Here is a 27,745-nt window from a genome sequence, read left to right on the forward strand (position 1 = left end):
TCAACACGGCTAGCCGTAATGTAATACAGCGAGTCATTAGCCGCCGCTTTGACAGTTTTTAGTTCCCATTTTTAACACTCGTGGCGCTGCCTGACAAACGCTGGGGTGTCCATCAAATCTGGAGTTTGTCGGACTGTTTCTTTTCAAAAAAAAATTTCCTTCGCAACTTAACTAGACGGAGCCCCGCTTCGCGGGGCTCCTATTTCTGAGCGGTTTGCCCTTCGGGCATCTGAAGCTACCTAACGAACCTAACCTAATACCTACCTATTGATTAAGTGAGACGTCCGTGAAAACGTTACACTTTGGGGAAAAAAGCGTAGGTAGGTAATTAGGTTAGGTTCGTTAGGTAACTTCAGATGCACGAAGGGCAAACCGCCCAGAAATAGGAGCCCCGCTTGCGGGGCTCCGTCTATTTAAGTTGTGAAGGAAATGTTTTGGTAAAGAAACACATGTAGTGCGGTGGGACCATGGTAGAAATAAATTAAATTGCAAACATTGTCAAACTCCGGTTACGTAGGCGACCGAAAGAACTGGTCACTCTACAATGTACGATGCGGCTAAACGTGGGCCGCCTTATTGAAGAACGTATCGCAGTGACAATCCGGCTAATCGTCGAACCGCCGCATTTCAAAACGCCCCTGTTTTTGAAAACGGCTAGTCGTAATGTAATACGGCGGATTATACGATCTGACTACGACATATACAAATCCCTCGATGTAGGAAATTCATACTTGAATATGTTAATATTAGTAGTTTGTGAATACATTGCGTCATCATGACACACTTGTTTGATATATTATTTTAAATCTGTGTTAGAGAACAGCGTAATTCATTGATTCCGTAGTGGATTGTAGGATTTAAGCGTGAAAAAGGAAAAGTTAACGTCAGATTGGACCTTACATTGACAGAACGCTTCTAGCTGATTTGGCGGAAGAGCGTTCGGATTTCAACAAACTTTTCCTTTACATAAAAATATATTGGAACATTTTTCTGCATACTTAGCTTTCTAGAGCTTTCCGTTTTCAGTTTTTATTCAGGTCAAGTTTATTTTACAAAAAAATTGTTAACTTAAAAATATGATGTACATCAAACGATGTAACCCCCACATACTGCAATGGAAACGTTATATTTGGAAATTACGTTATGACTGTTATGAGTATGAGTTAATTTTGTTATGTGATAGAATTGGATAGGATATTATGTAATAGGATCAAGATGGTCTCGCTTTAAAGCTACCGAATATTACCATATTATAATTTCACCATACTATATACATACGTATAAATATAGTATGTATTTGTAAAATATGGTTATACTTATATTAAACTACAGCCCATCGAATACGCGTTAAGGTAACTATTTGCAGGTGATCCATACGAATGAAGTTTATAAATAAAGGCAGGGCTATGTGAACATTGCGCTATTCGAACGGTGTCCTCAGCAAAAACAAACCGGCATTTCGAGCACGCTGTTACTGCGTGATGCGGGAGTGGGATGCAGATATCCGCGTAGAGAAGGAAGGAACATGGTGTCAAGCACGCTGTGAGCATGCGCTCACCACGTGCTACGGAGAATTTATTAAAGTGTTCGTGCAAAATTCTTATTCATGTTTTTAAGAATTTGTAGCATATTTTATGCACAAGTACCCAATGAATTAGGTTTATCGTAATTTCGTTATAAATATGTTAATGAATATATATGCAAATTTTATTAATTTTGGCAAAGAAAAAAAAACACTTTAACAATTGTGTAATGGCCTGAATGCGAGTTCTTTAAGCCATACAGGCATACGATTAAATTTAACAAAAATAAAGTTTACATACTGCTACAATTTCCACATTAAATACCATTATCATATACAGGTTGTTTTTAGTCGCCTGACAATAATTTACGGTGTGAATGCTGAGCTGAACTACTTTTACTATGAGACAAATCCCAAAAGGGGTCATCCATTAGTTGCGTCACACGTTTAGGGGGAGGGAGGGGTGTATAAGTAGGTACCTTATTGGATTCAGGCCTATTTACATGGTGCGAGAACTCGCATGCGAGTTTCATTACATTGCGGTATTATGGCTCCTCTACACGATGGGCCAGCGCCGGCCACTCCAAGGGACGCAGCCATGCGATAGAATGAGATAGCAATATCACTTGCGCCGACTTCTGGCCGAAAGGTGTCGTGTTTCGGAGGTTCCGGGGCAAACTGCCGAATCCGACACAAGAGCTGCCGACACAACGGAGCCACGCCGTTTTGTCGTCTAAATAGTGTTTAGTTTTAAGTTTATAAAATACATATGTATGTTAGTCTGTAAGGTATTTGTAATATGGGCTTTGTTGCCTGAATTAAATATCTAAATAAAAATATAAATAAATGCGTCCCTTGGAGTGGCCGGCGTTGGCCCATCGTGTAGAGGAGCCATTAGATTGGTTGGCTGAATTGGATGTAACCGATAGTCCTCAATGTAACTAAAATCGCATACGAGTTCGCGCACCGTCTGAATCTATTAGACGTACACTAGCGTTCAAAAGTACATGGAGATGTTTCAACCGTCATATTAAGGCATTACGGTCGACATCTATCCATGCACTTTTGAACGCCACTGTACCCGCCTGTAATAAAGACTCTGGACTAAATACTTACCACAGTCTAATTTTAAGCAGATAAAAATAATAACTCATGTACTGGCCACATGTATAAAACGGGTTCAAAGTTGAAGGAAAGGAACTGAACAGTTTAAAATATTATTTAACTTTAATTACCAGTAAAAATATGCAAACAGTTACAATATTGTCTTTTAGATACTGCAATTTTGTAGCGTATTTTTCTACACTGTGGCTGTGGCATTGTTACCTTTGCATGGAGTATGGAGTTTCATGGCAATGTTTTGGAGGGGAAAGTGAGGCAGAGGCGGGGCGTAGTCTCGTTCGCCTTGCGCAGCGCAACGAGCACCGAGTTCGAGTTTGTTCCATTGCTTTGCCGATTGCTGTTGCTGCTGCCATACAGTGCAAGTTTGGCAGTAGAAGTGAATTTGGCTCCATTGCCAATCTAATGGAACATCGTTCTTTTGAGCAAGTCCCGTCAGCTGTAGTGCTCAATCAACTAAACATTCGCGTGAAACGTGATAATTGTCGTAAACAACAAATTCTGCTCCTGCTATTATGTTGTTTAAACGGATCATTGAAGGAAAGTCGATGTTGAACGCTGAAACCACCAAGTCCAAGTCTCCGGAGAAATGTTCCAGAAGGCGGTCTGAATGCGATGGGTGTGGGGAACATTCCACGTAAGTCGAATGTTTAATTTTACATTACTGTTTTGAAATATAGTGAGGTAAAGTAATGCCACGCGATGTATGTCAAATGGGATAGTAGGTACCTATCTGGAAAGCTTCGCGATGGGACGGCAACGACATCATAATATTATTGTTGATTGTTTACGTTTAGTGGATAGACTATTTATTATTATAGTAATAAGATACTTTTATCTTTTCTTGATTATAAATAGATTTGGGTAATTAAATTGTCATTTTAACTAGGTAGGTTGTGTGGGTAGATAGGCACAGTCATGTGTCATGTACTAAGTAGGTATGAAGATAGTCAATGAAAATAAATAAAGTGAAATGTTACAAAAAACAAACTTCTTCCCCCTTCATTCACATGACATGTCATGAATGACAAGGACATAACAGCTGTTCAAAGAATGAGTGATAGTAGTTGTCATTTGTTCATTCATTCCATTTCATATACATTATACAGTTGTGTACAAAAGTTTCAAACACAAGCTATTATGATGGTGTCAGTCAGGCAACAGGCAAGCAAATTCGAAGGGTCCACCTTTGCAAACCAATCTGAAGGGTTGGTTGTCCTCTATAGCCTCTGCTTAGCCAAGTCTTAATTGCTATTTCGAATCGAAACTTTAAGTGTATTTTCAGGGTTGGTACCTGCCTCAAAAGGAAAAAAAAACAGAACCCTTATATAATCACTCGTCCGTCCGCCTATCTGTCTGTTATAGCTTACTTGGTCCGAAACGACTGGATCAATTAATTTGAGATTTGGTACGTACATAAGTCTGTGACCCAAAGGCGGACATGGTGTGATGTAACATAAATAAATTTTAAACATATACCTATGTGCCACTTTTGAAGGGTTTAATAATCAGGGTTCCATACATAATACTAAGTTGTGGAAGGAATGTATATATGAATACTTTCGTATTGTGAATGTGAGTCCGACTTGCACGTCGCTGTTTTTTAAGTTATATGTTTTCTAAAGATGCATAGTTATTAGTCATTTTTCGCCCCCTGGCTCATCTTTGCGCTTTTCTGGTTGCAATCTAAGGCTACATTTCCACCATAGCTAAGCTGTGCTATGTTTGCAACTACATATATGGTAAAAAAGCAGTTTTTTGCAAAATGTAGCCTTCCATTCCAACCTTGCGGGGAAACTATTGGTCTTTAGGTTTGAAAGTCGTACAACTTACAACTATTGATGCTCATAATAATGATGATAATGAAATTTACGGCTATTTTTAGTTAGATTATAGCCATTGCAGGTATTTCAAACAGCGTACAGCTAAAAATATTGAAGAAAGGCCTTTGGGGCTATTCATAAATTACGTAGGGGGGGGTTTGGGTATCGGATGACGGTAGCATGAAGTAGGAGGAACATGATTTTTGGATGATTATAGGGGAGGGGGGGTCAAAAATCAAAAATCGATGACGTAATTTATGGACAGCCCCTTTTGTTATTTCTCAAACTTGACTCAGATACTTATGGGCCGCCCCACACTAGCATCTCTCAAGCCCCACACTATCGTCTGCGTCTAGTCAACTCTATGGCTGCTGCTCGACGTAATGACTCCTCTACACGATGAGCCAACGCCGGCCACTCCAAGGGACGGGACGCAGCGATGCAGTAGAATGAGACAGCAATATCACTTGCTCCCTCTAACGTATAAATGCTTCCCTTGGAGTGGTCGGCGTTGGCCTATCGTGTAGAGGAGCCATATGGTTGGCGCAACTTCGCAGCAGCGCCATTTTCCATAATAGCGCTGACGAGACGCCGACGCTCACTCTATCAGAAGAATTAGCACCGTGCTAATGCGCGCATCAATGGCCCAAAGGAGTCAAAGAAATAACGTACTGAAGTATAATAGAAAGTTCAATAACCTGAATAAAAAACAGGTTTTATACATTGGCAACAACACGCTAATACAAATACTCCAACGTGAGTATATCATGGTATAAAGAGGTTCGAATGCATCATTTTCTTCAGGTCATTTTGTCCAGAACCGCGGTGAAGTTTGTACATCATCAACCAACAGTTCGTCTTGGCGTTAGATATATATGCGCTTTATTTGCAAAATCCAAACAACATAGTTATATAAAGTATATTTGTTTAGTCTACGAAGGTACCTAAATTGTATCCTATTTGTTATTGATCATCATCTAGAAACTTAATTAGACATAAATAATGGCCATGGCCCCTTAAACGTGGATAAACATTGATAAGTTATCTTTTGGAGGTCCTTAATTCACTTCCGGAAAGAGGTATGTACTGAAAGGTCCATTAAATAGCTATATACCTAGGTCCACTTTTTTTACTAGAGAATAGTTATTATTATGTTACTTAATTAAGAATAATATTTGTGAATAGTACATATTATCTTTAGGATTACGAGATTATTCTTTAGCCGTAGGCATGATGCATTATTTAATCACTTCATATTATTTATTATTCTCATTGTGGCCGAAGTCTGAGTATAATGATATAAAATAATAAATATAGGTGTAAGTACCTATTTAAATGGTCAGTGATAATGTTCTTTGTTTTTTGTATGGCGACCCGTAAATATACTACGTGGATACGGAACCCTTTACATAACTCAGCAAATCGGTCAAACAAATATTAATGATAATGACGCCTATTGAATGTGTACAAAGTCTGATTCGCGTACGAGGATCCGGGGGCTTGTCCCTACATCATCGGAGGCTTGGCTCCTTGATAAGAGAACCAAAACGTAATAACACGTAGTCTTAGGTACTATCGTGAGATGTTAAAGGTCCGACTCGACCAGAAAAGGTCAGGCCGATACCCTTAGCCGTCGCCCCTGCTCCCTAATATCAACATATCTTCTTATAAACTGTCCACTTGTTTGCCAGTTTCACTTCGAACTTAACAGTAATCATTAGAGGTTCATTCATGTTGGTCGTTAATTTTATCTATCGGTTTGTAGCCATATTCTAGGTTTGACTACGTTTGATTCAAACTCATAAAATATGTTGTAGTAATTAAAATGTGTGCATAAAAATTATTAATGTTTCGATTGCTTAATGCTGCTAAGCTACTGTAGTTAATAGGTAACTATTTCTTTCGTATATTGCTTGAGTAACCGATGTTCTCTGTATTGTTTCAGTATTCTGGAAGAAATGGTCAAGGTGGTTTTGCTGGGAGTTGTGTTGTGGGCGGGAGTAACGTTTGGGAGCCATGTTGCTCCTTACCCGCTTAACTTAATATTGAATTCTGGTAAGGAACACACCTAGATCGGTCATTCTCAAAAAATATTTCTGCGGTCATTCTGCGGTCTAATTGCCGCGACCCGTACAAAATGTATGAAAATAGTCGTGGCAATTAGACGTAACCATAGAAATATACACAAAGAATGACCTTGATCGGAATTGTTTTGTTGCTCAGAAGTGTTTTTGGCATTTTTAAAGTTTTATTTCTTTTCAGATAATCTTCACCCGCCTCCAATGTACGACTTCCCATTTCCAAGTGCAGAGATGTTGAAAAGACTTCCCCCTATAACTGGAATCCAAACCAACAAGTCTATCAGTATTAGCAAATTTTCAGTTTCATTGTTGGAGAGGCTAGAACAGAATCTTAACGCTGCTGGGATCACTCCGAGAGCAGGATCACCAGGAAAGGGATTCATGATCCAAGGTCTCCCTTCGGATGACGCGATGTTTTATGAAAAGTCGTCTATGATTATCACAAAAGCGTCACAGAATTTGGTTGTAACTCGATGCACAAGGTTAGTCGGTTAATGTAAGGTTTTCCTCATTCGATTTACGCGTTAAATTGTTTGTGATAAAAGAATCATTAGTCTAGCCAAACAGTTAATTAGAAATTGGTAAATCAAATCTTTGCTAAGGTTTTATAATAAGACATCGAATGATGAATATTTGTTTTTATTTTAGATACGGTTTGGCCAAGGACGAGTGTGCGAGCTATGTTAGTACTTTGAACTTGCGTGGTAGTGAATATGGGCCAGAGTGTGCCGCGCTTGAAAGACTGGCGTGCCGTTCTAACAAGTTATCATCACGTTATCGCTCCTTCGATGGCTCGTGTAACAATCCTGTACGGTCTTCCTGGGGTCAATCACTAACTGGCTACAAGCGTCTCTTGCACCCAAGATATGCTGACGGCATCGAAGAGGTTAGTATAAAAAATCTCAAATTATACTGCAAAACGTAATTCAAGACCAAAAAAAGTACGACAATGTTGCCATTGCAATAATTTGTTTTTAAAATAGTAAATTCCTTTTGATAAATAATCACGCTCAGATAATTTATTCCTTAGTAATTTTACTCCTACTAAAGTACTTTTATTTATTTATTTGTACATAAATACAAGACGCGCTAGTAAAAAAGTGGCAACATTTCTTACTTTTTTTGGTCTTGAATTACGTTTTGCAGTATAGCCGATTGCGATGTATGTACTTACCTCTGATCTATGTAGTTAATTAAAAACAATATATTCTACATAACTTTTTTTGATTTCAGCCTCGCTCTTCTGCAAACAATAAGCCTTTGCCGTCTGCCCGTTTAGTCAGCACAAAACTCACCAGTAACTTGGATCGACCTGATGACAAAAAGAGCATTGCCTTGCCCATTTGGAGTCAGTTCATTTACCAAGACTTGGTCCACATTCCCGTAAGGAAGACAAGTAAGTTTTGTATGCTTTTTATTTTTAATTAGAATAGGTAGATCTATATTTAGCTACAGGTAAACACCCTGGTTGCCAAACCTGTTTTAAGTATACGAGTTAGTATTTATAGAATGAATACGATGATCTTGTGTAACTTGTGTTGGACTTATTCTATTTTTAGACGTTTATGATTTTATAGATGTATTTTGTGCCAACAATTTGTAATCTTTGTTTCTAGTCCATACCCACCAGGCGATCCGCTGCTGTGACAATGATGGCTCAGGGCTATCACCTCGCTATCTGCATCCGAGCTGCATGCCCATATCTGTACCTTTTGATGATCTCTTCTACAAAAAGGAATATCAAACCTGCATGGAGTATACCCGATCGGCCACAACGTACAGAGGAGACTGCAGTTTTGGTGCTTCAGAACAGGTAAGTTCCATTACATCCATTATGTGCATTAATATTAAATAGAATTTGGAGATAAAATATCAATGGCCTTTCATGCACCTACAGCTCTTATTGTATGTTTTATCTCACATTGAGAACCTATTGTAACTTTCAAGAACATTTAAATGATGGCATGTGTCAGTCTCTGTAGGTATCTATCGGTTCAAAATATGATATTACTTTATAGCAACATATGCCTAATGTCTATATAGTTAGGTGCATATTTACACGAGCTCAGTTTAACTAAAAATAGGTTGCACTTTGGTCCTGTTTAGCCAGTGTATCTTATATCTACGTATTTGTCGTACAATTGTATAAACGTTGGAAGCGTATAAGTACCTATTTGCTTCTTGCATAATAACGGGTGCAATTCATGCAACTCGAGCTCAAGGTAAACTGAATACCTACGTAAACAAGCGAACTAGACTGCTTCACAATAACAGTTTAATTTGAACCTTGTCGAAGTAATTAAATAAAAATTAGTTTCTTTTTTACTTGTATCGCTGACTGTACGAACCTTGTTATAGTTTCGTTCAGTTCAGCACTGAATGGCATTACCAGTTCAGGTCATTGACCTTGTTTTTCGGCCATCGTTAGGATTATTTTGATTATTTCATAAATAATCATGTTGACTTGAAACATTTTATTTTAAATAGACTCGAACGCAACTTAATAAGAGACGTATCGCATTACTCGATGCAAGTTTCATACCTACAGTTTTCTACATTTCCTTCTAATCTCTATAGGTATCTATTCTGCCCACGTTTTTACGTAGATAGGTGCATTGTAGACCGTGGTTTATCACTATAGGCTTGATAATCATTATTAGTTTTGATAAAGAAATGGTAGTAAGTACTCGTATTATGAAAACATCGGAAATTTCCGCGATGCAATAGACCGTTTGTTTTTTCGGTTGTCACAATGACCTTGTTGTTGAACAGACATGCATTTGTGGTTGATAGGTTTGTTTATGCCAGAGCCGAAACCTTGGGAACGTGATCTTTATGCATTCAAGTCCGCCCAAACTAACTTTGTACCGATTTGAATAGAACATTAAAGTGTCATTATAAACATCATACTTTCATTAAAAAATGTCATTTACAGATGACATTGCCACACTGCCATTGCAAATGCCATGCAGAGTTTTCTTAGTCCGACTTACCTAACTTTACCTTACCTTTACTTTACCTATCTTTTCCTGTAGGTAGGTAAAAGTAATACATGTAACGAGACAGAACATATGAATGCGATTAATTACGAAATGACTGACATACAGTACCGGTCAAAAGTTTAAGTTCACTCTGCGAAATAAGGTTATCATATTTAATTATGTTCAAATATAGAATATGTTTTGAATTTCAAACGTTTAATTGTTTCTACGACTACCAAATAACAATAAAAATACCTCTTGGAGGAATCGTTTTATGTTATTCGGAAAATTTGATCCATTTAATATTTTTGTTCCGTATTTCCTATGAGATTTCGTGAAGTTAGAAATCATTTAAAATGGGTCGCAAAGCCGATTTTAGTGTCGAAACTCGTGCTGTTATTGTAACTCTGTCAAATGAGGGCTACACGACGCGGAAAATCGCTGAAAAAATGAAGGTTTCTCAAACCGCTGTCGTGAGTACTTTGAAACGAAAACAAAAAACCGGTCTTAATTGCAGTCGATCTCGATCAGGTAGGCCAAAAGTCACGTCTAAAAGTGAAGACCAATTTATTTGCGTGCAGAGCAAACGCCAACGTACTCTAACTGCTCCAGAAATTTGCGAAGAACTCAACGCCACCCGAGAACAGCGAGTATCGGTTTCGACAGTGCAACGGCGTCTGCGAAACTATGGTCTAAAAGGTCGTATTGCTGCCAAAAAACCCTTGTTACGTAGTCAGAATAAAGTTAAGAGGTTGAAATGGGCCCAGAAACACAAAAACTGGACGTCTGAACAGTGGTCTAAAGTTTTATTTTCTGACGAATCGAAGTTTGAAATTTTTGGAGGGAGACGTCGTCAATATGTTCGACGACAAGTAGGCGAACGAATGATAAAGCAATGCGTGATGCCAACAGTGAAGCACGGTGGAGGATCAGTTATGGTCTGGGGATGCTTTGCGGGTGATAAAGTTGGTGATCTCGTGAGAGTCAATGGCATAATGGATAAGAAAATGTATCATAACATTTTGCAACGTCACGCTTTTCCATCTGGAAAACGGATTGTAGGCAGAGGTTTTGTTTTCCAACAAGACAACGATCCCAAGCATACGTCGAAGTTGTGCAAAAACTACATTTCATCCAAAGAGAACCAAAAAGAATTAAAATATATGGATTGGCCTCCTCAATCGCCCGACCTCAATCCGATTGAGTTGTTATGGGATGAATTGGACAGGAGTGTGAGAAAAATGCGGCCAACTAATAAAGAACAGCTTTGGGAATACCTATACATTTGTTGGAATAAAATTTCGACATCAACACTGCAAAAACTAATTACGCGAATGCCGAAAGTGTGTATGGCAGCATTGAAAGCAAAAGGCGGATATTTTGAAGAGTCTAAAGTTGGCAAAAACTGATCTTTTTTATTTAATTGTGGTTTTAAATTAGAGAATTACCTTTAATTTATTATGTAATAAAAGATTATTAAATACTTTTATTAGTACATTGTGTTATAGCTTCATTTAACCGAATTTACAGAGTGAACTTAAACTTTTGACCGGTACTGTATGTAGGTATAACATTGGTATAACATAAATACAATAATAAAATATAGGCGTGTACACCTACGTAGTTTAGTTAGAACTTTAAATAACTGCAATACTTTCGACTAGGGAATGCAATCCCGCATGAAGAACTCAATCCCGGTATTCCGCGGGATTGCCATTTTAAGTCCCGCGGGATCCCGGTATTTGCGGGATCCCGCAAGTTAGTATACAATTTTACAAATTAGTACTAAATATGAAGGTTGAAAACAAAAAGTAAACTAAAATTAGAAATAGTACATTTTGTATTAAAAGAATACGGTATAATTACAGTAATCAAGAATTTAAGAACGTGTGTAAAGGCTTAATTAACGCGATTTCGTAAGTCCTGTACCACTCGTGGCACACAATGTTTTTCATCACACCTGTGAGGAAAAAAGAGGGAAAACAATAAAAAATCTGCCTAATTTCGGACGTACCTACATAACAAAATTCCCTGGGTACAAATTTAAGATTTACGGACCGCGTCGCCTACGTAAAATAACACCTTTTATCTACTCGTCGACTATAATTCTTGAATTAAGATTTCATATACCAAACTTCAATTGGGTATTTTTAATGTGTGGGCTCCCAACTCAACTATAATATTCATTACGATACAGTTTAGTCAACTATAATAAAATTGACCAATCACAGCTCTCCGCGATCAACAGGACGAAACAAAAGCATAGCTCAAATTAATTATTTATTTTAGGTTGTATAGTAGAAACAATTGGTTCATAAGTCAGAAACGAGCATGTGACACCCTTAAAATAGCAACATCCATAGACTACGAAAACCACTTAGCGTTGCTTGTTAGTCTCCATAGGCTACGGTGGCCAAAATCGAGAAAACAACTGTCTAAAAATTGAATTTAGCGCGGAGCAAGTACCAGGGCCTCATGAGTTACGAGAAGGTGTCGTTGACCAACGCGCCGGGCGCAGCGCCGGGGGCGCGTACCAGTATTAAGGTATCGCGGCTGCTTGCGTATCTTAGCTGTGAATACTTTTGGTTTGATCTGTTTGTATGATTCTACTAGTTTAAAGTATTATTTTTTTGGCTCGTAGATAAAGTATTGTATACAATAGTGATATAATCAAGCTTTTCAATCTCGTACCTAACTTAGGCAACTCAGCAAGCTTCGTTGCCTAAACACGGTACTCGACTGAAAAGCTCTCTATTATATCACGATTGTATAAAATACTATTACGAGCAAGTGTGATGAAATAAATAGACAAATTCGGGTAAAATGCTCTTCCGTGTCATTACCCCTTTCCTCCATAGATGCATTTAGGCTCCGTGAAGAATTTTCGCCAGTAGGCACGTGCCCGAGCCTGTGTTCCTTGTAGTAACACCTAAGAACCACGTCGCTCTTCGATCCCGCAAATCCCGCGGGATCCCGCTTAATTTACGAGCGGGATTAATCCCGCAAATTGCATGCGGGATCCCGGTATTTCGGGATCCTGGTATCCCGGTATTGCATTCCCTACTTTCGACAGACTTTAATTTTAGTTTTTTCTGGAGACAATTAATATCAAACTCCTGGTTAATATAATAATAATGAATGGTGGTCTCATTGTCCACCCAAACTTCAATATATAGACCGGTATACTGTTCACTGTTTCTACAATAGTCCCAATGCCTGCTGAGACCGGTTCATGGGTGTCTATTGTTGAACCTGTGAACGGATTCCAGCAGGCGTTAAAGCAATGACATTAAAGTTCTCCAAGGGGCCTCTACGTGTTGGATCTATATCCCCACGCAAACCTATCAAAAGTCCGGGATTTATAGGCCCGTGAAGTCCAAAATGAATGGTGTATATTTACATCACCCTTATATATCTATGGGCCAATAATTGCCTGAAAATAAATGTTTTCATTCATTCATTCAAAAGTACGTACTTATTATTTCCAGATGAACCAGGCCACGCATTTCATGGACGGGTCCCAGCTGTACGGCACGAACGGTCGCGAGGCGGCGTCGCTCCGCGAGATGGAGGGGGGTCTGCTCAAGACTTCGGGCCCCGGCGCTAACCTGCCGCCGTTGTCTGCCGACCCCACTGCGCAGTGTCTCGTGCCCGGCCGGGCCGATACCTGCTTTAAAGCTGGTGAGTCGGTTGGACTTGTTTTATGGGAGGTCTACGTAACGTAAGGGCTCGTTTAGACGATGCGAGAACTCGCATGCGGGTTTTGATCGGTCGGTTGAATTGGACGGAACCAACAGTTCGTAATGTACCTAACTAAAATCACATGCGAGTTCGCGCGCCGTCTAAATCAGCCATGAGACTGTTGGCTTGGTCTTTTGACCTGTCCCTACTGCCCAGAATCCTAAGTCCTAAAGGAAGGACGCCCGTAAAAAGTTATTATCGTTCAGATTAATTAAAGATATGTGTTGTATGATCCACTGATTAAATTATTTAAATAGTATCATATCTAATCTAAAAACAATGGTCACTATCTGCCTGAAGGCTGCTGGTAGCAGTTAAAACAATGTCAACAACCGCTTGTCCATACAAACGTAGTTCTCATTTTCTTTTCTGGATTACATTACAGAAATATTTTTTACATACTTAATCAGAAATATTAGTAATATAATAATTAGAATAAGAATAAGAAACCATTTACTGCAACACAAAAAGCACACTGGTTACATAATATAATAAGATTTACCAAAGAATTTGTGCGGCAAAAGGAACGGGCTCAGCATACGCCGCGTCAGTCATTTCATTAGAAATTGCCTGCGCAGCGCTGATTTTCAGTCCGTCCCCTTCACTGAACCACATTGTCATTTATACGGGTTAGTGGAAATTTACTTGTATGTAACTATGTACATCCAAAGCATAAAACAAAAAAAAGGAACTACGAAGATAACATATCTAGTCAAAGTAGGTAGGTAACATAGCCTAAGCAAATTAGAAAAATCTGCGGAAATAATTCGTGTAGTTTTGAAATTTGGTACAGGTATACCTTGTGGTGTCCAGATAAACATACTAAAAGTCCTCGAGGGTAGGGGGTGTGCTGGGGGTGTAGAGGGGGGTTGAAGGTACTTTTTTTCATATTTTTGGTCATATCTCGAATATCTGTACGAATAGCATTATAATTACTTGGGACAAAAGTTTTATCATAAAATTTACTACAAATTTGGTTATGTTTATTTTTACTCTGCGATCAATACTTTAGGAGCTACAGGCTGTTAAAGTTAAATAAGTAATAAAAAATAGACGGTTTAAGAAAATGTCGTTTTTTTGTAATTGTTCATCACAAATAAAAAAAATAGCTTAGAGTAAGCAAGCTAAGCAACCTGCTGATAAAATATAAAAAAATAGGTCATACGCATGTCGGGCCATGCTCAGTGTAGGGTTCCGTAGTTACCCGTCTGTCAAAATAGACTATTTGCCATAACTCAAAAACAGCTATACCGATTAGGTTCGCTACATTTTTCCTTGAAAGTATTTACTAAGTTATGTTTTCACGATTTTTTTCATATTTTTTGGACCCATGGTTCAAAAGTTAGAGGAACTAAGAAGGGGTAAATCACAACTTTTTTTCTTTCAGATCGATTATTTCCGAAAATATTAAGTTGATCAAAAAATGGTTCTCGAAGACCCTTATTCGTTTTAAAAGACCTATCCAACGACACCCCACACTATAGGGTGGAAGCGAAAAAAAATTTCATCCCCACTTTAATGTAGGGCAACCACCATAAAAATTTTTTTTTCTAGTTTTCATGTTTAAATTTGACACGAATATATAAATCAGTTACGCTGACAAAGTTGTAAAATATAAATTAGAAAAAAATATTTTTTTAGGGTGGCTGCCGTATATTAAAAAGGGGATGAAATTTTTTTTCGCTTCCACTCTATAGTGTGGGGTGTCGTTGGATAAGTCTTTTAAAACGAATATGGGTCTTCGAGAACCATTTTTTGATCTGCTTAATATTTTCGGAAATAATCGATCTGAAAGAAAAAAAATTGTGTTTTCCACTTTAGTTCCCCTAACATTTGAACCATGGGTCCAAAAAATATGAAAAAAATCGTGAAAGTAAAGCTTAGTAAAGACTTTCAGAGAAAAATATAGCGAACCTAATCGATTGAGCAGTTTTTGAGTTTTTGCAAATAGTCTATTTTGACGGACGGGTAACTACGGAACCCTACACTGAGCATGACCCGACATGCTCTTGGCCGGTTTTTTTATATTTTATCAGCAGGTCATTTAGCTTGCTTATTCTCAATTAATTTTTTTATTTATGATAAACAATTATGAAAATACGACGTTTTCTTAAACCGTCTATTTTTTATCTCTTGTTTAACTTTAACAGCCTGTAGCTCCTAAAGTATTGATCGCAGAGTAAAAATAAACATAACCAAATTTGTAGTAAATTTTATGTTAAAACTTTTGTCCGAAGTAATTATAATGCAATTCGTACACATTTTCGAGTTATTAGCAAAAATATGAAAAAAGGTACCTTCAACCCCCCTCTACACCCCCAGCACACCCCCTACCCTCGAGGACTTTTAGTATGTTTATCTAGACACTACAAGGTATGCCTGTACCAATTTTCAAAACTACAAGAATTATTTCCGCAGCTTGCCCAAATTCGGCTTAATTTGACGTGGCTAAACAATAGTTTTTAAGTCTTGTTATTTAAATAAGTACTTTTTTTAACGGTTACATAAAAACGACATTATTATTAGAAGTAAGGTATGTTAAAAATCGCTTTGCAGGACTATTTTTACTACAAATGAATATTACAATGTGTTAAATTACGAATTTATTTGAAATTGATTAAATTTATACTTAAGTTTTTACTGAATAGGTAAGTAAACATAATAAGTACTTTTTTCCTTCTTTCTTGGTATGAGAGAATACTTATAAACAATAATAAAAAAGAAAACAAAATTACAAACAATAGGAAAAGAAAGTGTCCTAAATAAGTATAGCACAACACCATTTTAAATAATTACATTAGGATATTATAACTAGCATTTATTAACAAAAGACGTTGTCCAGGTGATATCCGCGTGAACATGCACCCATGGCTGACGAGCATGTACGCGCTGTGGGTGCGCGAGCACAACCGCGTGGCGCGCGCACTGGCCGCGCTCAACCCGGCCTGGAGCTCCGACCGCCTGTTCCACGAGGCGCGCCGCATCGTTGTCGCGGAGATGCAGCACATCACCTACGCTCACTGGCTTCCCGCCCTCACTGGTAACTACACACACACACACACACCATCATATATCGTAGTCGCGAGCACCTCTGGGCGTGTTCAACCCGACTTGGACCTCCGACCGCCTGTTCCACGAGACGCGGCGCATCGTTGTCGCGGCGATGCAGCACATCACCTACGCTCACTGGCTTCCCCCCCTCACTGGTACCTACACACACACACACACACACACACACACACACACACACACACACACACACACACACACACACACACACACACACACACACACACCATCATATATCGTAGTCGCGAGCACCTCTGGGCGTGTTCAACCCGACTTGGACCTCCGACCGCCTGTTCCACGAGGCGCGGCGCATCGTTGTCGCGGCGATGCAGCACATCACCTACGCTCACTGGCTTCCCCCCCTCACTGGTAACTACACACACACACACACACACGCACGCACGCACACACGCACGCACGCACGCACGCACGCACGCACGTTCTCGCCCTCACTGGTAACTACTACTAGTAGTCACAGCACCATGCATCGTAGTTGCGAGCACCTCTGGGCGTGTTCAACCCGGTCTGCAGCTCCGACCACCTGTTCCGCATGCCAATTCTTACTAGTAAGTCTATGAACTACCATAAATACAGACAGCATCCCACATCGTACTCGTGGAGAACATCACTTTGTAATACGTTTACTGAATCAGCAGGGTAGTGGTTCAGCGAAACAAAAATGAATATTGTAGTTAGATACCAGTTGTTGTTGTTACCCTTGTGTAACAACTTGTTTTACTTGCAGCGACTGCAGATTTTTCTGGATTTAAATATCTTTGACTTCGTAGCTTCATCATTTATCAGACCGTTTTTGTTGTCCATTAGCCCAACCACTCGTTGACCATTTTAGTCATCTGATTTCCATAATATGCGTCCAGTAATCAATTTGATGCAGAGGCCCTAAATTCAAGTCCCATCCAAGATAGTATTTTTCCACTTTTAAATTTATTCTAAGCTTAATTTAATTTCATTCTTAGGTATACTTAGTTAAAAATGAAACTATAAACCTTTAATTCAACAATGTTTCATCAGGTAAACCATTCGATGAGCTGTACGAGAGCTACGACACGGGCTACAACTCGGACGTGAACCCGACCGTGAGCAACTCGTTCGCCACGGCCGCCTTCCACTTCGTCCACACCATGCTCGACCAGGACATCGAACTGGTGGACACCAACGACGAAGTGTCCTCACACCGCCTCAAGGACACGTTCTTCAAGCCCACCATCGTGCCCGGCAATCTAGAGAAGATCCTGAAGGGCATGGCGGCGCAGAAGAGCCAGGGGATGGACTTGAACTACGATGATGACGTAAGTTGATAACTATTGTAGTTACTCATCATCATCAAAAAAGTTATTCTCTTGTTGGTGGAGTATATTCCAGCTTTCTTTATCTTGCGCCAGCTCTGTGACTTTTTTATACGACTTGTTCTAAAACTATCAGTTTTTTACTATAATCATTTACAACTACTTTAGCATTAATTTACCATATAACATCCTCATCTGACCTATTTATCCATTTATGTATTGAAAGTAAAATTAACGGAAATCACAATAAGTATGTCTTTCAAAATTGCCTAACTTGTATTACCTACATAGTATTCAATAACAAATGACAAACGTGTTTAAAGTAAAATGAATGAGTAAGTGTGTTGTCTACTGTTCCGTGTGTTCTGCAACCTTGGCAGTCACGCTGTTTACTCGTGACGTTGACACAAATGTACGCGTCGATATTTACGATTTATATCGTATAATATATTCCTTTATCTTATCTTTATCTATGATGGTTTTAAGACGGTATTTACTTATCTAGGTTTTTATTTTCATCAATATATACCTAGTTACATATCGAGGCGGCCTAATCTAATGCTCATAAAATAGCTAAGCATGGACCGAAATATGACTCTACGACAGAAGTAAAGTATCTGTAAGAATAGTTAACTGTTTTTTGACATTACATATTATATGGTGCTACTTTACCGCACTAGCGATAATTATAGCACATTACGGAACTACATATATCGAAAATTTAAAGGGCCATATGGATATGTACCTACTGTAAAACGTTGTACGATATAAATTTTTCTTATGCGGTAACAAGAATGGGCATCACGTAGGTACCTATTGATTGTATTTACAATTCATAATACAATAGTGATGAAATATGACATCACTATTGTATTATGATTTGAGTGCCAGTGGTTTTTATGAATACTTACCTCCATAATATACTGCAATCTTCCATTGATAACTGTTGTTATTCACTTATATTTAATGTTTACGATTTATCTTATTTCTTCATTAAACGTGCCTACGTGCACAATTGCACATACGAGTACCTATGTTTGTAATAATTATATAAGTAGTTCGGCTCGACTACTTAGTATCGTTTTGTGTTAGTCGATGATGATGTGCAACTAGATGATGATTATAAAACTTGAAACCATTGTTGATGCAAGTAATCATCAGTTTTACTGGAATTTACAATTCAATTTACCTCAGCGCGTAATTAACATGTAAATAACTTGTCACGAAAATAGAATCGGTAGGTTGAACAGAATCACTTATGTGTAGCGAAACAGAATGTGCGATCGCGTTTTTCACGAAAGCGTATCACTTCCTATGTCCTTATATGGTTCATGTTCACTTAACATTGACTCATTATCATCATTATGAGATGTTGACGACCGGTCTGGCCTAGTGAGTAGTGGTAGTGACTCTGCCTGAGAAGCCGATGGTCCTGGGTTCGTATCCCGGTAAGGGCATTTATCTGTGCGATGAGCACAGATATTTGTTCCTGAGTCATGGGTGTTTTCCATGTATTTAAGTGTATATTATATATATGGTTGTCTGAGTACCCATAACACAAGCCTCCTTGGTCTTACCGTGGGACTTGGTCAATCTGTATTAGAATGTCCTATAATATTTATTTATTTTTGAGTGCAATAATAGTTGTATACTTGTGCAGGTGCGACACGGCTGGCTGGGGGGGCTGGACGCGCTGGCGCTGGACGTGCAGCGCGGCCGCGACCACGGCCTGCCGGGCTACGCGGCCTACCGCGCGCTCTGCGGCCTGCCGCCCGCTACCACCTTCCAGCACTTCACCGGTCTCATCCCGCAGGAGGTTCGTTCTTACTTATATCATTATATTCATTTACAGAACATCTTTATATCCTATATATTATTTTACTAGTTCCTTGTTAGTTTGAAAGCCTGCGTGTACGTATGCGCGGTTTTCGCTGGAAACGTGTCGAAAGTTCCAATAAATTAATTTATTGACCCACCGCCATGTTACCCGTAACGTAACTTAAATGTGCACGTGCTATACGTACCTCATTGCCTTTTAAAATGATAACACATATGTAAGAGACATCTAAAATACTTTATTTACCTATCATAAAGTTACAAACTTATGTCTGCAATACCACCACCACCACCACCAGACCAGACCACACCAAACGTCACCTAAGCTTCGTCGCTAAACTTTAAACTCTACCCATATATTATCTCGACAACACCGTGCATCAAAACCACCATCCCAAGTTTCCCAACCAAGGTTCGATCCAAGATTAATGGACATATTATATATCTAGTTTCATGGTTCAGTAAATCAGCACCGACGTTTACCTATGTTGATTCTATTTTATACGGATGATATAACTATATAATAATGTCTAAATACGTGTTGACAGGTGGTTGACAAGCTAATGGAAGTGTACGAGCACCCCAGCGACGTGGACTTGGTCGTGGGTGCCATGGCCGAGACTCCTCTGCCCGGCTCTTCCTTCGGACCAACCTTTACGTGCCTTATCAGTAAGTTTTTTTTTAATATAAGCAACGGCAGGGCAGTGTGACATATAGCGTCTGTAATAAGAGATAATATGTATTTTGGACTCTTCCTTCTGCTTTAGAGTGTCTAGACAGCAAAGTTGGAGCAAAGTCTCGATACTATCTTGTCCCTAATATAATGCTCAGAATAATCTAGATTTTTGTTGCTAACTTATAATATTCTACAAATCATAGAGTAATATAAGTAAAGAAAGAGTGGTAACTCCATACATCAGTTTTCTAACCAAAACGCGCATTCTTTCGTAGTCGACATCTAGCGTCATGTAGCGGAATTTATCAGTACTGCTAGTTGATAATAGATGTCTCGGCGAACGAAAACTCTAATGCTCAACAATTTTCAGCTAATATTATAACCGGATTAACTGGCAGTCTATTTTCAACCCCTTCTGCTTATAATATTAGTTGTAAATTGTTTTAATAGTACATTTTTCGTCAGTAGCTACACTTGTGACATCTGGTGTCGAGTAGGGGTAATGATAGTTCCGCTATACGGCGCTAGATGTCGACTACGAAATAACGCGCGTTTTGGTTAGAAAACTGATGTATGGAGTTACCACTCTTTCTTTACTTATATTACTCTATGCTACAAATATATTATAACTTATTTGAAACCTGTTCTCATAATGTTAAGAACGTTAAGGTAGATTAATTTCATTCATGAAAATAACAAGTTGTGGCATGAAAACAATATAGTCATAGTCACGCTTGAAAATGATTGTTAGGTTAACTGACTTTATATGTTCTCAAAACAATGGTATTGTGTGCAACAAAACCCTTCATTGTTTGCGCGGCGACAAAACAGCTAAAATGCCTTTCATAGTCAAAGTTTTTTAATGGAACAATTACATGCTATGCTGGTATGTTTGAGTTGGCTGATCAAATATTTGCCGTTCGTCGTAAAGTTTTGTATTACTTATACAATATGGGCAACAACACAATGTACGGTCAGGTCAAGTTCAAGCGACACACACTTTTCGTTGTCACTAAACACAATAATGAAGCCGTTCGAGCCCTATGGCATTATGTTTAATTAGCTATGAATTGTTTATCTGTCATTTTGACTTATGTATTTGTAAGAAAGGGATTAAACATCTTAATCAGGCCCGTAACGATTTATGAATAAGGGGGTTAGTCTATACATTTTAGCTTCTGCCTCTTGCTACCTAATGTAGTCATACCCGGCTTATTCCCACTAGTTGTTACTAGTTTTCTCACCTGTCCCCAGTGGTAACAACGGTGATTGAATTCGGATATTTCGGATGCTACTAATGCTTACAGCGAGGCCCTGTAAGCATTAGTAGATTTTTTTACACATCCTAATCTTTACCGACTCCCTTCAGAAACTAATTTATGTTATCCTATATGTTATTTATGGCATCATTAACATATCGTTTATCTTTTACAGAGGAGCAAATGTGGCGCACTCGCTACGGCGACCGCTACTTCTACTCGCACACTGACGAGGCCGGAAGCTTTACCAAGCGTCAGCTGGCCGAGCTGAAGCGCGCCTCGCTGACCCGTCTGCTGTGCGACAACGGCGGCCTCACCGCCGTGCAGAGAGACGTCTTCCAGCCGAGCTCCCCCAGGTACACGCTAATACAACATCAAGCCTTGACTTCTTTGGAGGATTGATTGAATATTCTTGACAAGATTTTGAGCTTTAGCACAGAATAAATAATAGTACTAGGTACAGAGGACTCACTCTCTAACAAAACGCGTCTGTTACGATCAGGACAGACATGGTCGCTAGGTGGCGACAGTGCCACGCGCGGCTTATGGCTAGCCACCAAAATTGGTGTGTGACGGATGTACTTGTTGCTACCTGTAGCAAAGCGACGAAATCGCGGAGTGAGCCACGCCTGGCTTTAGCAAGCAATCAGTTGCCCAAGAGTTGTTCCGGCTGCTCCCTTTCATACAACCAAAGAGTGTATCTTAAAATAATCTAATACATAATGAAAGGTGTATCAAGTACCTATTTAGGTCTAGGAATAGGTAGGTACTTATTTTAAGTCCACAATCATTATTTTGATTATTATTGTATGTTGAGTTTTTTCATGGATAACTCGAAAACGCTTTCATTTAAATTGAAGACAATTATTAATTAAGTTTTATTTTGTTTTATTTTCAGTAACCCTAAAGTTCCTTGCGACGAGATCAAGAAGGTGAACCTGGAGGCTTGGCAGGAGGCCGGGCAGCCGGACCTGCTGTCGCGCACCACTAAGTGGCTCAAGACGCGCGTGGCCGACCGCGCCCAGTAGCTGCACGAGGGCGACGACGTCACGAGGGGCTTGTAGTACTTAACGTAACGAGAACCAAGTCTATGCGCAACCGCGCAACCCACAAATGAAGAGTCTGTTGATAAACATCATAGATTATCAACGTTCCCAACTATTCGTAACGTCGTCCCGCGTCCTTTGTGCCCATGCGATACCTATTTATTAGTATTTACGTAACGTGTCTGCCTTAAACAGTTATTTTATAATTTAATTATCTTGGGTTGTCATATAGTCATACATTTTTCGTGTCGTATTAGATATCTAAGCGTAAAAAATGTATCATAATTATGCGAAAATTAAAATACGAGATTTTTATGTTTTGAAAGTGAGTTTAGGTCAAATTTTGTTCCAAACCGCAGTAAGGAAAGTTCCAGTCGAGACATTCAGTATTTGTGCATACATGACCTGTCTAGGAATAAGTCAGTGCCACGTCTACTCCTAGTGCAGCGGCTGTGATAGTCGCGGGCCGCGGTTGCCCGCGGAAGAGTGGCTTCCTACATTAGACCCATATGTTAAAAGGTCTAAGAAGCTATTTAAAATTGTAAAAAAAACCTATTTCGTTTCTAAAACGACAATGCTTTAAATTATATTTGAATACCGGACAACTTTTTCACCTGTTTTGAATAGTTAGGTTGTATTATATCTACACTACGCAGCAGCGTATAGTGCGCTTTGCGCAGTGTTGAAATAATAATTCGTATTACTACGGTTTTCCGTAGTTCATTTAGATTAATACTCATAGAAGTCATAAATTATTGCCATCCCATCAAACGCTTAGTTAGCGTAATATAAATATGCACATTATTGTTGCTTTACCGTTGAATTGATGACATCGAGAATTCTAATTTTATTTTTAACTGACAGCCTTTCGTAGGCTCTCAATGCCAAAGACTGGAATGCAATTCATTGCGTTTATCGAATTTCAATTTAGGATATAATCCAGACGCCTGAATCTTAGCTTGCATTTCCAAGTCTAGTGCTGTCGTCTGTTCCGACTAAGATTTAGGGTGTGTCTGAATAGAAGACTTAAATAGTTTAAGGTGTTAAATGGATGAGACGGAGGTTGGGGAAACAGTGAAGAAATTGAATAAAGTAACGTCAAGCATTATTGAGACACTGATTACACTAGTTATTATCAATTTAAATTCAATTTTAACTTTACATTTTGAATCCTGTATAATTTTATTCAACCATGTGTCCCTTCAGATTTTGAAATCAACACAATTTAAATTCATAGATGTACGGTAGATGCAGACGTAGCAGTTAGTTACTTATAAGGCTATAGTTAGCGGCGTATCTACTATCTAGTGTGAAGACCAGACACAGACATAGAAGTTTTTGTGACATAAACGAGTGTGGAAAGTGATCGATAAATCTGTTATCGATAAGTGATGGATTAATATTGAAAATATGCACTTGATGTTGATAAGTTACCGAGAAATTCCAATAAGTAATGCAAATCAATTACAAAGCGCTACATATTTTTTATTACATTTATTTAGTACTTATAAAATTAAACGTAAACTAACTGTAGTCTACAGTGCTAAAAGAAAGTAAACTACCAATATATCAAAAGAGAAGAAGATATCGAACGTGTTGTGTATTTCGTAGTAGCTATCTTATAAAATGGAATTTATAATATTATTTATATTAATTGTGACGTCCCACGGTCAAAGGTACCTTATGGCGGGTATGGAGTTATGCATACCCCAGTAATTTACAATAAATACATAAGCTATCGATAACACAAAAGATCAACCTCCTAAGTTGTGTAGTTACAGAGATATGATTTTTTGAAAATAATGTTGTGAAATGAGCAACTTTACGATAGAGAAGTTTTAAGTTTAGCCGCCTAAAAAACTATGTTCCTGAAGTAAGTTACATAGTTGACTACAAATAATAATACCTTATACATCTGAGATTAAAAAAATGTTGCGACTTGTTCTGTAATGCAAATAGTAACCTTTGATATCGACTGATTTATGTGTATACTAACCAATCTCTTGAAAATATTTTTTTATTTCATTTTCACGATTGATTGCAATGAGCTCTCAAGATTTAAATTTATCTATTAGAAAACGACACTGAGAGACAGTTTAAGCAAAAAAAAAACCGATTTAGAGGTGAAAATGTATTTTCTGACTTTTTCATGTAAAATCACAAAATCTAATATTTTTTACTTTTAATGTGACCCATAATCAATTCTTCTGAGCACATATGAAAGAAATTCTGTTATTCAAATGAAATAAATCGTAAAATCCCAACTAAATACTATATTTAACCTTTTATGCCACTTTAAACTTACATAACAATAACAGTATTTACTCCATACATTTACGAAAAGGTACCTTATGGAAATAAATTTAATAATACATCACTACAAAACATCAATTACATTGAAGTTTATCTTTTATGACTAGAAAATATTAATTTACGTTAAACTGCCACAAATATAATTAGTTCTTCGGCATAATAATGTTAAAAAAGACCAATAATTTGTATGTAAAGAAAAGGTACCTTGTGGTTAAGTTACATGATGAAGCATGATGATGATGGAACAGTTAGGATAAACTAAGAATATTTTGGGGTTAAGATGGTATAAATCGTCTATTTCTTATCAATAATATATTTTGGTTGCCATTGAAGACAAGCGGCTTTGAGGTTCAATGACCTCAGATATTCCATATGGCAATGCGTCGGGTATTGGCATTTTTCAGCAAACCAATGGCAGATTTATTGCATGCGACCAAACCAAATGAAGATTATTCTAGTTAGGAAAGAGTTGACGAGAGTAACTTTGGTATAATAGCAGGCTACTTGGATTTGTAATGTTGGTCGATGTACGGTTATAATATTTGCTAGGCGCCCCAACCAGAACTGAAATTATCAAATTAGTTTTTCAGAATGCTAATACAGATATCTACCAAACTTCTTTTCCCGTATTGACTAGTTTTTTTGGGAATTTTCAATCTTTTTTCCATAAGGTACCTTTTGTACTAAACTCTGAGACGACATTACTCGGCTTATAACTAACTTATAACAAAAATAAAAACAGGTAAACAAACGTTACGTATTAAGGTTTCAGATCACACAATAAAAAAAAATTGTGCATTTTTTCACCTTTTTACAAAACATTTAATATCTCCGAAACTAGAAACCCTCATAAGGTACCTTTTCCCATGGAACGTCACAATTTAGTACCTTTATGTTATTTCTACTCAGAATTACAAGCTCCTTCGATCCTAATAGGAAAAAAAAGCGTCACAAGATTTTTACTTCTCTTATATATTCATTTGTTAAGGCAACATCGATAACAGACATGTCGATATTTCATTTTGTCAATCACTTTATTTTGCCACAAAACTTCTGTCTGGTGAAGGCTGTGATAGATCCATTTTATTCTAAAAAGTACGTAATAAATGATGGTGATAAATATATTTGACCGTGCACCGCAAACTATTTACCTAGCCTAATGTTATGTGCTGCCGCAGTTAACGTCATAAAAACTTTAAAAAACAAATTGAATTATATCTCAGAAGTTCAATTTTTTAGATGTTCGATTGACACTGCTTAGGTTCATAGATAAATTGCAAGTTAATACGATATTTTGTTCATGAATATATCATTGTATAATCGCAAGCTTCCAAATATTTTTTTTTGTTCTGCTATCCAGCTATACTATAAATTTTGGTTAAGAAGGAGCTTTTTAAACACTAACCCCCTTATTCATAAACGCGCTATAAACCTCAATTAGCTAATAAGCGTTTGTCTTTATCTGTCATTTTGACTTATGTATTTGTAAGAAAGGGATAAAACATAATTTAACTAAATCAGGCCCGTAAAGTTTTATGAATAAGGGGTCAAGTGATTTGTTTTAAGAATAAAGGAGAATGGGTATTTTGGTCTATTTATAAACTGCATACTTAAAGCTCTCCATCTATTGTTTGTTGCAAGCCGCCCGAGGGGTTAATAGGTACTTTCCACAAAATCATAAGCACAAATCTGCAAATTGGTCATGCCCATTCTGCTTTGTTGTATTGCCAGTGTCGACTTATTAATATTACTATACTAATATTATTTTAACTATTGCTTTATCTTGTTATTCTCACAATTTACTCCCAAGTACCTATATTTTACGTCAACTCCATATATCTGTTTTTGTAACTGAGGTTGCTACCTATTGTATAATTTTATTGTATTAAGTTTCTTTTATACGGTTAATTAAAATTTCGTTTCCTATAACTATTCGTTTGTTTTCGTCTTGCACCGCTATAGGTAGTAGCAATAGTATGACAATCAAGTTTTTTCAGTAACAGCCGAATGGAAAAAAAGTCGTTCCTAACAATACAGAATGATTTTCTCCGCATATACTCCACTGACAAACGATACTTGCCAAACTATACTACCCCCTAGCAATCTTATAAATACATAAATGCCTTAAATCCTGGTCGCTCTGTAGGGTTCCTAGGAAGCTGGCCACATTGCCTAGCTGGACAGCAATGCTGATTTACTGAGCGAAATGGCTAGCCCTCTAGTCACCAGAATTCTAAAAGGCGCATTGACGCGCGCTAGGCTCCCAAAGGTCCCATGATTTCAGCCCCAAACGCCGCACTAACCAACTTTGGTGCTTGGAATTTAGTTCCGTCAAGCCTCTTGCCATCGACCCTGGCCAGACGGTTGGGCTCGAGAAACGCGGGCACCAATGGCACTGAAGGGCCCTTCGGATGACGATGCTGGGCGTGCCGAGGGTACTTCACCCACCATAACTTCGCACCGGTGAGGCACTACCGTTCCGCGATAGCAAGGACGTGGGGACGAGCTCGATCTTGCTTTTACATATCATTTGAAGATTCAGAACCCTCTATTATGCGTGACCCGAGACGCACTTGGCCAGTTTTTTTTAAATATATTTTTTTTCTCAAAATCGCTGCCAACTTAGCCGGTCTAGTCTTGGTCTAGTCTAATTCTAATCAAGTAGGTGATCGTAAAAAACCGGCCAAGTGCGAGTCGGTATCGCGCACGAAGGGTTCCGTACCATTACGCAAAAAAAATCACGTTTGTTGTATGGGAGCCCCACTTAAATATTTATTAATTTTATTATATTCTGCTTTTAGTATTTCTTTTTATAGATAGCGGCAACAGAAAAACATCACCTGTGAAAATTTCAACTGCTAGCTGCTGCTAATAGCTAACACGGTTCATGAGATACAGCCTGGTGACAGACAGACAGACGGACGGACAGCGGAGTCTTAGTTATTGGGTCCCGTTTTTACCCTTTGGGTACG

At 38.3% G+C, this 27,745-nt stretch overlaps 1 protein-coding gene across 2 annotated transcripts; it reads left to right on the plus strand.

Annotated features, from left to right (window-relative positions):
* Positions 1-2,940: 2,940 nt before the first annotated feature.
* LOC134675592 (peroxidase-like) lies at positions 2,941-26,702 on the plus strand. 2 transcript variants are annotated; one of them, XM_063533913.1, is made up of 13 exons: positions 2,941-3,278; positions 6,410-6,519; positions 6,727-7,027; positions 7,194-7,431; positions 7,779-7,941; positions 8,162-8,358; positions 13,015-13,207; positions 16,110-16,307; positions 17,369-17,646; positions 19,304-19,459; positions 20,028-20,148; positions 21,590-21,770; positions 22,313-26,702. In XM_063533913.1, exons 1-13 carry the CDS (start codon positions 3,157-3,159, stop codon positions 22,440-22,442), a joined length of 2,388 nt encoding a protein of 795 aa, XP_063389983.1. In that variant the 5' UTR covers positions 2,941-3,156; the 3' UTR covers positions 22,443-26,702. The 2 variants fall into 2 exon arrangements, with proteins under 2 accessions (XP_063389983.1, XP_063389991.1); XM_063533921.1 differs by lacking the exon at positions 2,941-3,278 and adding an exon at positions 6,133-6,221.
* Positions 26,703-27,745: the final 1,043 nt, after the last annotated feature.

Source organism: Cydia fagiglandana, chromosome 2 (genome assembly GCF_963556715.1).
Source record: "Cydia fagiglandana chromosome 2, ilCydFagi1.1, whole genome shotgun sequence".
In the NCBI taxonomy this organism is placed as follows: Eukaryota; Metazoa; Arthropoda; class Insecta; order Lepidoptera; family Tortricidae; genus Cydia; species Cydia fagiglandana.

Bases quoted from the DNA above. Each gene is read 5' to 3' on its own strand.
- LOC134675592 (XM_063533913.1), top strand. From the start codon at position 3,157: ATGTTGTTTAAACGGATCATTGAAGGAAAGTCGATGTTGAACGCTGAA. The intron at 3,279-6,409 runs GTAAGTCGAATG...GTATTGTTTCAG, and splicing joins GGGTGTGGGGAACATTCCAC to TATTCTGGAAGAAATGGTCA. The intron at 8,359-13,014 runs GTAAGTTCCATT...TATTATTTCCAG, and splicing joins GTTTTGGTGCTTCAGAACAG to ATGAACCAGGCCACGCATTT.